This window comes from Notechis scutatus, chromosome Z, assembly GCF_049901735.1.
Source record: "Notechis scutatus isolate UNSWTSFEM ecotype Mainland chromosome Z, rNotScu1.2, whole genome shotgun sequence".
NCBI classification, from domain to species: domain Eukaryota; kingdom Metazoa; phylum Chordata; class Lepidosauria; order Squamata; family Elapidae; genus Notechis; species Notechis scutatus.
Window position 1 is genome coordinate 113,902,118 of NC_142025.1, and position 13,771 is coordinate 113,915,888.

At 36.9% G+C, this 13,771-nt stretch overlaps 1 protein-coding gene across 1 annotated transcript in view; it reads left to right on the forward strand.

Moving 5' to 3' along the window:
• The window catches only part of LOC113428877 (vomeronasal type-2 receptor 26-like), a 57,083-nt gene that overhangs the window by 27,370 nt on the left and 15,942 nt on the right, over positions 1-13,771 (forward strand). The window contains exon 3 of the mRNA XM_087947375.1: positions 5,573-5,708. Within this exon, the coding sequence (XP_087803501.1) occupies positions 5,573-5,708 (136 nt within the window). The remainder of the gene's footprint in view (positions 1-5,572; positions 5,709-13,771) is intronic.

Here is a 13,771-nt window from a genome sequence, read left to right on the forward strand (position 1 = left end):
TACCTTAACCACTACACAAAATTGGCTTACTGGACTGAATCTGCTTATTTAGAGACATTCTCTTAACAGCTTATCTATACTGTAGTCTTTTCATCAACAAAATCATTTAGGAAGCATGTTAGCACTTTAAACCATTGTTGAGTGAAAGCACTGTCTATTCATTCTTGAATGGACAGAAAACTATAATGGCACAACGTTTTCGGTATCCTGTATCTACTATCTCTGTTTTGCCTTGCCACCAAATGTTAGTATTGAGATTACAGAGGTACAGGAAATATTAATCAAAGCATTTGGTGAAAAGTGGTGAAATCCTCTGTTCCAATTTCTGGGCATCACCAGCTGTCATGACCATCCATCCATCCATCCTGAAGCAGGACTGGAACTGAAAGAGGGCTTAGGACAAGGGTCTTCAAACTTGGCAAGTTTCCTACTTGTGGACTTCAACTCCCAGAATTCCTGAGCTAACATGACTGGAGGAGGAATTCCGGGAGTTGAAGTCCACAAGTCTTAAAGCTGTCAAGTTTGAAGATTTATTTTTATTTATTTATTTATTTTTGTCAATTGCTTACAAGATAATAGGTATAAGTAAAAACATAGTTATGAATACATGGATACATATAAGAAAAACAAAAAATAAAAGAAACAATAGGACAGGGACGGTAGGCACGTTGGTGCGCTTATGCACGCCCCCTACAGACCTCTTAGGAAAGAGGTGAGGTCAACAGTAGACAGTCTAAGGTTAAAGTTTTTGGGATTTGGGGAAGAAACCACAGAGTCAGGTAGAGTATTCAAAACATTGACCACCTCTCTTGCTGAAGTCATATTTCCTGCAATCAAGTTTGGTGCGATTAACCTTGAGTTTGTATCTATTGTTTGCTCTTGTGTTGTTATGGTTGAAGCTGAAGTACTCATTGACAGGTAGGACATTACAATGTATGATTTTATATACTATACTTATATCGGACCGAAGGCGGCGTAGTTCTAGGTTATCTAGGTCTAGAATTTCGAGTCTGGTGGCATAAGGTATTCTGCAATGAGTAGAGGAGTGGAGAACTCTTCTTGTGAAATATTTCTGGACTTTCTCAACTGTGTTAATATCAGATACATAATGTGGGTTTCAGACTAATGAGCTTTATTCGAGTATTGGTTTAGCAAATGTTTTGTATGCTCTAGTTATTAGTGTAATATTATCAGAGAAAAAGCTACGTAAGATTAGGTTAACAACTCTTAACGCCTTTTTGGCTATGTAGTTACAGTGGACTCTAGCACTTAGATCATTAGAGATGAGTACTCCAAGATCCTTGACAGAGTTTGGATCATCAAGGTCTTGACTATTCAGCCTGCATTTTATTTTCTGATTTATTTTTTTTTGCCAATATGTAGGACAGAGCATTTATTTGTTGAGGTGTGAAGTTGCCATTTGTTTGACCATTCTGATACATGGTCAAGGTCTTTTTGAAGGGTAGCAGTATTGTCTGTGGTGTTGAATATCTTTACATCATCAGCGAAGAGAAAGCAGTTGCTCTTGATATGATTACAGAGGTCATTTATGTAGAGTATGAAAAGAGTTGGTCCTAGAACACTGCCTTGGGGACACCACTGTTGACAGGTACAGAATTTGGTAGGACCCTCCCAATTTTGACCATTTGTTGTCTGTTTGACAGGAATGCTTCTATCCAGTTATGCAGGTGTCCAGAGATACCGTAAGATTTTAGTTTTAGTAGTTTGTCATGTACCACTGAATCAAAGGCTTTACAGAAGTCTATGTAGATTACATCTATTGCTTTGCCCTGATCGAGTTGTGTAGTCCATATGTTTTTGCAGTGTAAGAGTTGCAGATTACATGATAGTTTTTTCCTGAAACCAAATTGTTTATTAGAGAGTAGGTTGTTTCTAAGTGGAGGATGATGGATTGGTTAATAATTGATTCCATGACTTTACAGGTGACACAGCATAAAGAGATTGGTCTGTAATTTTCAACTAGGTTGGGGTCTCCCTTTTTGAAGATGGGGATGACCGTGGCTTGTGACCATAGTTTTGGCAAGGAGCTGGTCCTGAAAGATTTTTCAAAGATTATGCTTAGAGGTTCAGCTATGGCAGTGGATAGCTTTTTTAAGAAGTAGGCACATATTCCATCTGGTCCAAGAGATAGAGATGGTTTTAGATTGTGCAGTGCTTTTTCAACAATGTCTTCTGTAATCGATATGTATTAGATCATTGTAGTTGTCTGTGGTTCGACTAGGAAATACTGGGCATGATCCATTGCTGTTTACAAATACTGAGCCAAAGAATGTGTTAAAGAGGTTGGCGTAATAGTGTCGTCATTGCAGTCTTTACCATTAGGTACTTTCAGGGGTGGGATGGACCTTGGGTCTTTTAGTTTGTTGTTTATAAAATTGTAGAAAGCGTGGGTGGAATCAGTGCATAGAAGGTTTTCTTCTTGTCTAATGTGATAATTGGTGCATTCAGTTTTTATCTGGTGGCATAAATTTTTGTATAGGCTTTTGACAGATTTGTTTTTCCGCCAAATGATTTCTTTTTGGATTGAAGCTTCCTTATTGTTTTGGGTAATTTGTTTTTTCTGGTTTCGGGAGTTGTTAATGGTACATATAGTTTGATGACTCTTTTGACTTCAAGTAAAAATTAGGTTTAGGGTTGTGTTAAGGTGATCTGCATGGCTTATGGTTTACTAATTAGCATTCTTTTCTGAAACTAGAATACCAAATGCCAATACCAAGTATATGAAATGAATATCCAAAGTATTCCATGCCTGTGAGAAATTGACATAGTACTCTTGCACCTATTGAAATTATATGTCTTTGAAATAAATCCAAGTAATTCCTTTCTATATTAATAGTTAGAAGAATTCTCGGGAAATGTTCCTTGAATGTATTTGATAAAAAATTTAGATAAGAAAGAATAGATTTGATTTAATATTTCAACAGAATACTATTGTACTTTCTTATAGCTGACCTATGGCTCATTGGCCCAAGAGGAATTCCAGACCAGTAAGGTCTCTTCACTTTATTTCATGGTCCCAAAAGAGGACCATCAGTACATTGAGATTATTCAACTGCTTCATCATTTTAGGTGGATGTGGATTGGGATTTTTGCTGTTGATTACAACAATGGAGAAAATTTCTTACAGAAATTGCAGCCTTTACTTTCAGAGAACGGAATCTGCTCAGCATTCATAGAAAGGCTTTCACAACTAATTCATGTGGAAGACTTTCCAGGACTTTATGAAACAGTCTCTGTTATCTCCATTAATATAATGAATAGCAAAGCAAATGCATTTCTTGTCTATGGAGAATCATGGGCAGTTATGTAGCTATGATTTGTCACATTTCTGGTAGAACGTTAAAAGCAAGAAAATTGTTTATTTAGAAAGGTGTGGGTCATGACTGCACAGATTGATTTCATATTATCTGGATTTCAAGTCAGTTGGGATCTCCACATGTTCTATGGGGCTATTTCCTTCAGTGTTCATTCAACAGCAGTTGTAGATTTCATGGAATTTCTTCAGACCATAAATCCTCTTTCAGTCTATAGAGATGGGTTTTTGGAGGCTGTTTTGGAACAATCATTTGATTGTACACTTCCAAAACCAGAATTGCAAGAAATGAATGAAATGAAAGAATTGCAAGTGCATGCACTAATCCATGCACTGGGCAGAAGAAACTAGAAGATCTTCCTGCGCCTTTGTTTGAAATGGAAATGACTGGCCAAAGCTACAGTGTCTACAATGCTATTTATGCTGTGGCTCATTATCACAGGCTCTGTACACATTACGTTTCAATAAAAAAAAGGCTATGATGGGTAAAAATTCTGACCACTCAGCTCTCCAGCCTTGTCAGGTATTCTCTCTGCATTGGACACTTTTTTTTTATTTCAATGAGCAGTTTGATGTAGAATTATCTTTTGAACCCTCTGTAGAAATTCTTAATATTTTCTACATGTTAAGTATGAGTGTAAACCTAGAACTAAGGATAAATGTCTTGATAGTGATTATAATCAATTAATAGAAATCTTGCTTCCTAAAGATATGGATGCTGCAACACTGGAGATTTTTTACAAAGGGATTTGGTAGTGATTTGTCAAAAATGGTATTAAGTCCACTCTTTTAATAGTGTATAGGACTAGATGGCTTCCAAGGTCACTTCCAACTCTCTTATTCTTCTTCTGTATAAGATAGATTCAGAAAAACCAGTTTCTGTTTTTTTCTATTTTCCATTATTCTAACCATTGAGAAGCTACTATCTAAATTACAACAGAATAACAGATTTGGAAAGGACCTTGCTGTTTCCTCCCCAAGCAGGAAATCCTTTACAATTTCAGACAAATGGTTATCTAAACTCTTTTTAAAAACCTCCAGTGTTAGAGCACCCATGACCTCTGGAGGTAAATCACTCATTAATTGTTCTGTCAGGAAATTTCTCCTTAGTTTTAGCTTGGTTCTCTTCTTGATTAGTTTCCATCAATTTCCTCTTGTCTTGCATTCAGGTTCCTTGGAGAACATGTTGACCCCCTCTTCTTTGTGGCAGCTCCTTAGATATTAGAAGACAGCTATCATGTCACATCTAGTCCTTCTTTTCATTGAAATAGACATTGCTGCAACTATTCTTTGATGTAATTCAGTGGTTCTGAGGTTATAACTTCCACTTCCTTCTGAACCTTTGGGTATAATCTATCTGGTCCTTGTAATGTGAACTTTTCTAGAGCAGATAGGTGTTCTACCATTTTCTTTCTTATTTTGACTTGTGTTCCTCATGTGCATTTTATGAGGGAGGGAGTTTTATGTAAAGGCAGATTTTTTTAAAAACCCACTTTTCTCCCATTACTGAATCAATTGTTTCCTTGATCTTTTTCTTGAATTTTACATATTTTAAAAAAAATCTTTAGTCAAGCCTTAGTTTATTTTGAGCCTTAGCTTTCCTGACTTCATTTTTGCAGGTTCAAGCTATTTGCTGATATTCTGCTTCATTTATTTGCCCCTCTTTCCACTTTTTATACATTTCCTTTGTGTCTTTCAGTTTAACAGAGAGTTCTTTGTTAAGCCATGCTGATTTCTTTTGAAATCTCTTATTTTTCTTCTTCATTGGAATTGTGATAGAATGGGCTTTTATAATGTCACTTTTCAAACTTTCCCAAGCTTTTTCAGTTGTTTTCCCCTTGAGAATTCTAATCCATGGAATGTTTATTCCATATATATTATATTGAAATCAGCTCTCTTGAAGACTTAAACTCCAGTCTGACTTGTTCTATTGCTTTCGCTTGCATAAAATTAAATTCCACTTATTACATGTTTACTCGCACTGAAAATTCCTGTAACTTCAATACCTTCTTTCATTTCTCTTTGTTTGTGAGAATTACAATGAATCCAGTATGTCTGACCCTCTATTTTCTCTCTCTACTTTTTCTCATGCTTTAGGTATCAGTAGGGATTATGTAGGAAATCATCATAACTTGTACAATGTTATATATAAAATGATAATTTAGGTTCCTTTTCATTGTTTCCTTCAAAAATAATCAATTCTCCAAATACTATTTTTCTGACTCATGAATTTTTCAGATTGAGAAGGTGAGCTTTCTGTCCTTCTCAAAATTCAGTGAGAATGAATTAAAAGATGGTTCTTTTCAAATTATTCTGATAACAGTCCTTGTCTACTCAGCTGGCTGCATTTCATTGCCAGATCTTGGAATGGCTGGTGAGTTTATTGGACCTGGTGAGTCTTGATCTTGTTTCCTCTTCCCACTCGCCCTCCCCAGAGCTCCCCCCACCCTCCCCTGCACTCCCCCTCCCCTGCAGTGCCCAGAATAACTGAATGGCAGCCCTGACAATACTCTTTAGTTGATGATAAAATTGTTTGCGGTAGAATGTATGAAACCTTTTGAAGAAACCTTTTGAAGATTTTTAGTGAATTTAAGGTAATTCCTTTAAAAGGTTCTGCATTGTTACTCATCACAAAAAATACAGACAATAAATGACAGATATCTGTTGGATCTGATCATATTGTATTTTGTGAAAAAAATGGCAGAAAATAAATGTGGTATCTTGAAAAATAGCACTCTACAGTTTCAACAATTAAATAAACATTCTATTGCAAATCTTCCTGATTCTACTTTCATTGGCATTTGCTTATTTTTTTTTTTTTAAAAAAGATGAAGCATCAGGCATTTATTATCTGATCAAAACAAAATAATAATCTCCTAGAAGAATCACAATATTTTCTTAATATGGCCTAAGCATCAAAAGCTGCACAGAAAAGTATTTAAACTGAACAACAATCAAGGCTGTTGTTTGGCTATAAAGTGCACCTTCAACTTCTGGGAGATTGGGACAAGGGGAAATAAGAGCTATGTCAGATTCATTGCTTCAAGTTTCTATTCTCCATCCCACCAATGATAAAGTCTCCAGGCTGGTACCACTCATGTGGAACAAGGAAAGCATCACTTGCAGGGCACCTTAGAGTAACTATTTTGTGCACCAAAAATATCAGAAGAAACATCTTGATACTTATTGTGTAGATTTTTGTCACTGTACTGGCCATTGTAAAGAGATGACAGTAACATCCCCTCTCTTTCTCTCTTTCTCTCTCTCACATACACACACACAAACACACAGAGGCAGGGGTGGGATTCAAATTTCTTAACAACCAGTTCTGTGGGCATGGCCTAATTTGTGGGTGTGGTTTGGTGGTCATGTGACTGGCTGGGGAATGGCTTGTATGTAAATATTATGAATATTGATATAAATATTGATTTTTTTTATAAAAAAAGAGCAACTTTTACCCAAAATCAGGCAGGGCAGGCAGATTGAGTTGCTCACAGAATCACAGATTCATTCAGAGATCTATCTATCTGCCATTGGCTAGCTCAGTCTGTCACATAAAATTTGCTTGCAAGCAAAGTCATAAAATTTGCTAGCAAGCAAACTCACAAAATTAACTCACAACACACCATGCATGTAAATATTGAATTTTTTTTTATAAAAAGAACAACTTTTACCCAAAATCAGGCAAAGCAGGCAGATTGAGTTGCTCACATAATCATTCAGTGATCTATCTATCTGCCATCAGCTAGATCAGTCTCTCAAATTTGCTTCACGTGAGTCTGCACTGAATTTGCTTGCAAGCAAACCTTCAGTCCTAAGGGAGGTTCGGCTGTGCTGAGCTGAAGATCTAAAGACTAGCTAGAAAGCAAGAAATCCAACCATTTCCTGCTTCCCAGCTAATCTAAAACTCCTGGCACAGCAGAAAAGATGATGGTCGGAAAAAGGAAAAATAGCAATTTAGTAGGCAAGTTTACCAGGTAAGGAGTGAGTGGGTGGGGAGGGTTCCCGCAGGCCATGTGGGCAGTGCAGCCTTGTGTTTCAGCGCAGCCTGGATTAATTGCTTTGTGGGGGTGCTCTGGGGGTGAGATATCTTTGTGGCCCACAAAAATTTTCTCACAGTCCACCAGTGGGCCACGGCCCACTGGTTGGCAACCACTGGACAAATGATTTTCAAGGTTCCTCTGATGCATGTCATCTCTAGTCCTTCTTTTCATTGAACTAGACATTCTGACAAACATTCTTTGATATAGTTCAGTAGTTCTGAGATCATATCTTCCACTTCTTTGTGGATTTTGGAGTGTAATCCATATGGTGCTAGTAATTTGAAGTTGTCTAGAGCAGATAGATGTTCTCCTACCATTGTTTTCTTATTTTGTCTTGCATTCCACATCTGTATTTTACTGTGTATGTGTCTGTGTGTTTGGTGTTGATAGGTTGGACTGTCTTATGTAAAGATAGATGCAAAAATAATCACTTTTCTCCTGTTAATGAACCAATTGTCTCCTTGATGTTTTTCTTGATTTTTATATGTTGAAAGATACTTTTTAAAATGATTAAGCCTTAGTTTATTTTGAGCCTTAGCTTTCCTGACTTAATTTTTGCAGATTCAAGCTATTTGCTGATATTCTGCCTTAGTTATTTGCCCCTCTTTCTACTTTGTTTACTTGTTCTTTTTGTCATTTAGTTTATCAGAGAGTTCTTTGTGGAGCCATGCTCATTTGGTGTGTGTGTGGGTGTGGGTGTAATCTCTTATTTGTCTTCATTGGAATTTGCTAGACTGGGCTTTGCACATTTTTCTCCTTGAGAATCCTAATCCATGGATATACACTTTAATATATTTCTAACTAATTAGAGAATTATATAATCTTTAATTCTATTGAAATCAGCTCTCTTGAAGTCCAACACTCCAGTCTGACTTAGTTCTATTGCTTCTGCTTGCATAAAAATAAATTCCAGTTATTGCATGTTTACTCACGTTGAACATTCCTGTAACTTCAACACCTTCTTTCATTTCTCTTTGTTAGTAAGAATTACAATAAATCCAGTATGGCTGACCCTCTATTCCCTGTTTCTACCTTTTATCATGCTTTAGGTATCAGAAGGAATTAGGTAGGGAATCATTATAATTTGTACATATCTGTCTGTCTGTCTGTCTGTCTATCATCTATCTATCTATCTATCTATCTATCTATCTATCTATCTATCTATCTATCTATCTATCTATCTATCTATCTATAACAGATAATCAGTGCTGGAAGGGACTGGTCTTGTAGACCCTACAGGATTTCTGACAGAGGGCAGTCCAATCTCTTCTTGAAAGTCTCAAGTGATGGTGCTCCCACAACTTCTGAGCGCAAGCTGTTCCATTGGTTGATTGTTCTCACTGTCAGAAAGTTTCTCCTTTTCAATTAAATATCATACTTCTATGGGAACAGTTTTAAGTTTTCCATAATTAACTCCCCACCTCTTCACTTATATTTTATAAAACATTAACTAATTAAAATGTTCCCGTCCCTTCCTAATTCAATTCTCTCATTTATTTTATTAACAAACATTTCACAAGATTACAATAGTTATTTTATCCCTCATTTTAATCATACATTGATTCCAATTTTCTAAAATTATTTCTAATACTAATATAACAATACAATCTTATGTACCTTTACATAATCCCTTTTTCAGTTAAATTTTCACCCAATATCTCTAAATAGGCCCTGTTTCTCTATATCTTGTTTCTGTCCTTTATAACTTCTTTTCCTTTCCTTCTTCCCTCTTTTCTTCCCTCTCCCCTTTTTACCCCCTTGTCTCTCCCCCTCTATTTCTCTCTTCTGTATTCCCCTCTTCTGTTGCTTTCCAATATTATACTTATTTTTCAAACTATTTTTCTTTTCTTTGGTTGTTTTTTTAAGTCTTAAATTCTCCATTCTCTTTCCCCTCTTTCCTTTTTCTTCCCCACATAGAATTACTTGTTCATTAAAGATGGCTTCTTCTTTGTCCCAGTCTTCTTGTTTTGCAGATGTTTCTTGTTGTTTCTCATAGTTCCAAATCTACATTTCTAAGAATTGAAAAATGAAGCCGAAAGAGCCTCTCCCTTCTTGTGCATCTTCTTTGTACTTTTTAAGTTCCATTTTCAATTCATCCAGAAGTAGTGCCATTATATACATTTTTAAACAACCACCCGATTAATTTTAGTCATTCAAATGCAATAACCAAGAGTCCAATGATCACCAAATAATCCAAATACACGCAAGCTGTTTCTTTTTGCTTTTTTTCACTTTCTCTTCCTGGGGTTCTACAATTTAGTTACCAAGTTTCAGTTAAAATGTATCTTTTAAAAGTCTTGTTAAAGTTTTACTGTAGATTCCTTTTAATTCCAGGCAGTCTCCTCCCTTTTTCTAGATCCTGCCCTTTTATTCTTTTTCTCTCCTTCCCTGTTTATAAAAAAAAATTTAGTGTCCAGAAATCTTTATTATCCCTTTGACATTTTATTTTATTTTCAGTTTAATTGCCTGTTGATGTCAAAGCGGATTTTTTTTCTGATTTCTTATTTAAGTCTCTTAGTTGTCAAAATAGGGAAAGGGAGAGAAGAAGAAAAAAGCCAAACCTTTCCCTTTTCACTTTCCTTCGCTGCTTCCAAATCTTCTTTGGGAACGGTGTTCCTTTTTTTTTTTTAGTTTAAATTCCAGGGTATCTTAGTTGTTGCTTTTGCAATTTAACCCAGTCAGCCAGAACTTTCACTTCTTATCTTCCTCCTGCACATTCTTTTCTGGTTGAGTTCTTCTTTGAGGTGGCCATTTCTGACCACCGCTGCAACCACCTTCAGGAAAGGGAGTAATGGCCAGCTGAGGAGGAGAGATGCGGCTCTCCTCAACCCCGTTGGCAGTCTCCCCCCTCTTCACCACCTCTACGGGGTGGCTTAGCCCCGAAACCAGCCAGCTCAGGGCACTCCAGCGGCGAGCCCAGACCAAAACCGCGCACAATCGTGGATTTCTGTCTGTCACCTAAGAGGCTCAAAACTGGAAATATTGGAAGACTGCTATCATATCTCCCCTGGTCCTTCTCTTTACTAGACTAGCCAAGCCTGTTCCTGTAACTGTTCTTCATATGTTTTAGACTCCGGTCCCCTAATCATCCTGGTTGCTCTTCTCTGTACTTTTTCTAGAGTCTCAACCTCTTTTTTGTAATGTGGTGAACAAAACTGGATGCAGTATTCTAGTTGTGGTCTTACTCAGGCTTTATTGAGTGGCATTAGTACCTTGATCTTGACTGTATCCCTCTGTTAATGTAACTTAGCATTGCATTAGCTTTTTTGGCTGCTGCTGCACACTGCTGGTTCATAATTAGCTAGTTGTCCACTAAGACTCCAAGATCCTTCTCACAGTTACTGCTATTGAGCCTGGTTTCACCCAGTCTATATGTGTACATTTGGTTTTTCTTGCCTAAGTGTAGAACTTTACTTTTCTCTACATTGAATTTTATTTTGTTAGATATGGCCCAAAGTTCTAATCTCTCAAGATCCATCTGGATCTTGAGCCTATTTTATTGGGTGTTAGCTATTCCTGTCAGCTTAGTATCATCTGCAAATTTGGTAAGTTCCCTTTTTATTCCCTCATCTAAGTCGTTAATGAAGATATTGAAGAGAATTAGGCCTAAGTTGGAAACTTTTGGCACCCCACTGTTTATTTCCCTCCATGTAGACTTAGACCCATTAGGGACTACTTATTGAGTATGGTTTGTCAGCCAGTTGTTCATAGCTTACTATGAAGTAGGTTGTGGTCTACTTTGTTGAATGCCTTGCTGAAATCTTAACATATTATGTCCACAGTATTTTGCTGGTCTACTAATTTAGTCACTATGTTGAAGAATAAAATAAGATTGGTTTGGCACGATCTATTCTTAACACACCCGTGCTGACTGCTAGTTATTACTTTACTTGTTTCTAGATGTTGGCAGAACTGTTTTTTTTTTTTTTTAAATTATCTTTTCCAGTATTTTTCCAGGTATTGATGTTAGGTTGATTGGTCTATAGTTTCCTGGGTCAATTTTTCCCCCTTTTTTGAAGATGGAAACCACATCAACTCTTTTCCAGTCCTCTGGTAGTTCTCCAGTGCTCCAGGATTTTTTAAAGATTTAAAGACCGAATGCACCAATTATCACATTAAACAAGAGGAAAACCTTCTAAGCACCAATTCCACCCGTGCTTTTTACAATTTTGTAAACAACAAACTAAAAGACTCAAGGTCCATCCCTCCCTTGATAGGACCTGATGGTAAAGACTGCAGCGACGACACCATTAAAGCCAACATCTTTAACACATTCTTCGGCTCAGTGTTTGTAAACAGTAATGGATCATGTCCAATGTTTCCTAGCCGTACCACAGATAACAACAATGATCTAATACATATCGATTTTACAGTAGACAACGTTGAAAAAGCACTACGCAACCTAAAACCATCTCTATCTATTGGACCGGATGGAATATGTGCCTACTTCTTAAGAAAGCTATCCACTGCCATAGCCAAACCTCTAAGCATAATCTTTGAAAAATCTTTCAGGACCAGCTCCTTGCCTAACCTATGGTTACAAGCCACAGTCATCCCTATCTTCAAAAAGGAGACCCAAGCCTAGTTGAAAATTACAGACCAATCTCCTTATGCTGCGTCACCTGTAAAGTCATGGAATCAATTATTAACCAATCCATCATCCTCCATTTAGAGACAAACAACCTACTCTCCAATAAACAATTTGGTTTCAGAAAAAAACTATCCTGTAATCTGCAACTCTTACACTGCAAAAACATATGGACTACACAACTCGACCAGGGCAAAGCAATAGACGCAATCTACATAGACTTCTGCAAAGCCTTTGATTCAGTGGTACACGACAAACTACTCCTAAAAATAAAATCTTATGGTATCTCTGGACAACTGAATAACTGGATAGAAGCATTCCTGTCAAACAGACAACAAATGGTCAAAATCGGGAACGCCTATCAAATCCAGTACCTGTCAATAGTGGTGTTCCCCAAGGCAGTGTTCTAGGACCAACTCTCTTCATAATCTACATAAACGACCTTTGTGATCATATCAAGAGCAATTGCGTTCTCTTCGCTGATGATGTAAAGCTGTTCAATACCACAGACAATACTACTACCCTACAAAAAGACCTAGACTATGTATCTGAATGGTCTAACATATGGCAACTTCAAATCTCAACAAATAAATGCTCTGTCTTACATATTGGTAAAAAAATCAGAAAATAAAATACAAGCTGAATAGTCAAGATCTTGTTGATGACCCAAGCTCTGTAAAGGACCTGGGAATACTCACCTCTAATGATCTAAGTGCTAGAGCCCACTGCAACTACATAGCCAAAAAGGCATTAAGAGTTGTTAACCTAATCCTACGTTGCTTTTTCTCTGGTAATATCTCACTACTAACCAGAGCATACAAAACATTTGCTAGACCAATACTCGAATACAGTTCATCAGTCTGGAATCCTTATTACGTATGTGATATTAACACAATTGAGAAAGTCCAGAAGTATTTCACAAGAAGAGTTCTCCACTCTTCTACCCGTTGTAGAATACCTTATGCCACCAGACTCGAAATTCTAAAACTAGAAAACCTCGAATTACGCCGTCTTCGGTCCGACTTAAGCATGGCATATAAAATCATACATTGCAATGTCCTACCTGTCAATGAATACTTCAGCTTTAACCATATCAACACAAGAGCACACAACAGATACAAACTCAAAGTAAACCGCACCAAACTTGATTGCAGGAAATACGACTTCAGCAATAGAGTGGTCAATGTCTGGAATACTCTACCCGACTCTGTAGTCTCTTCCCCAAACCCCAAAAACTTTAACCTTAGACTGTCTACTATTGACCTCACCCCTTTCCTAAGAGGTCTGTAGGGGGCGTGCATAAGCGCACCAACGTGCCTACCGTCCCTGTCCTATTGTTTCTCTTATTCTTTTATTTTTCTTATATGTACCCATTTCATATATTCACAACTATGTATACACTTGTACTTATTATCTTGTAAACAATTGACAAATCAAATAAATAAAAATAAATAAATATGGTGCAGTGATTCTGAGATGACCTCTGCCAGCTCCTTTAAATCTCTAGGATGTAATCCATCAGGCTCTGGTGATTTGTGTTCATCAAGATCAGACAGGTGTTCTCTTACTATTTTTTTGCTTGTTTGAAATTTTATTTCTGGTCTGTCTTTTACAGTTATGTTTTTTGTGGGTTGAGCTATAGTTTCTTTTTGCGTGAAGACCGATGCAAAGAATGAGTTAAGCAGTTCTGCTTTCTCTCTGTTGCCTGTTACTTTCTTGCCGTCTTTTCTCTTTGGTGGACTGACTGTTTCCTTTATTTTTTCTTGTTATTTATATGTTGGAAGAAACTTTTTAAAAATTATCTTT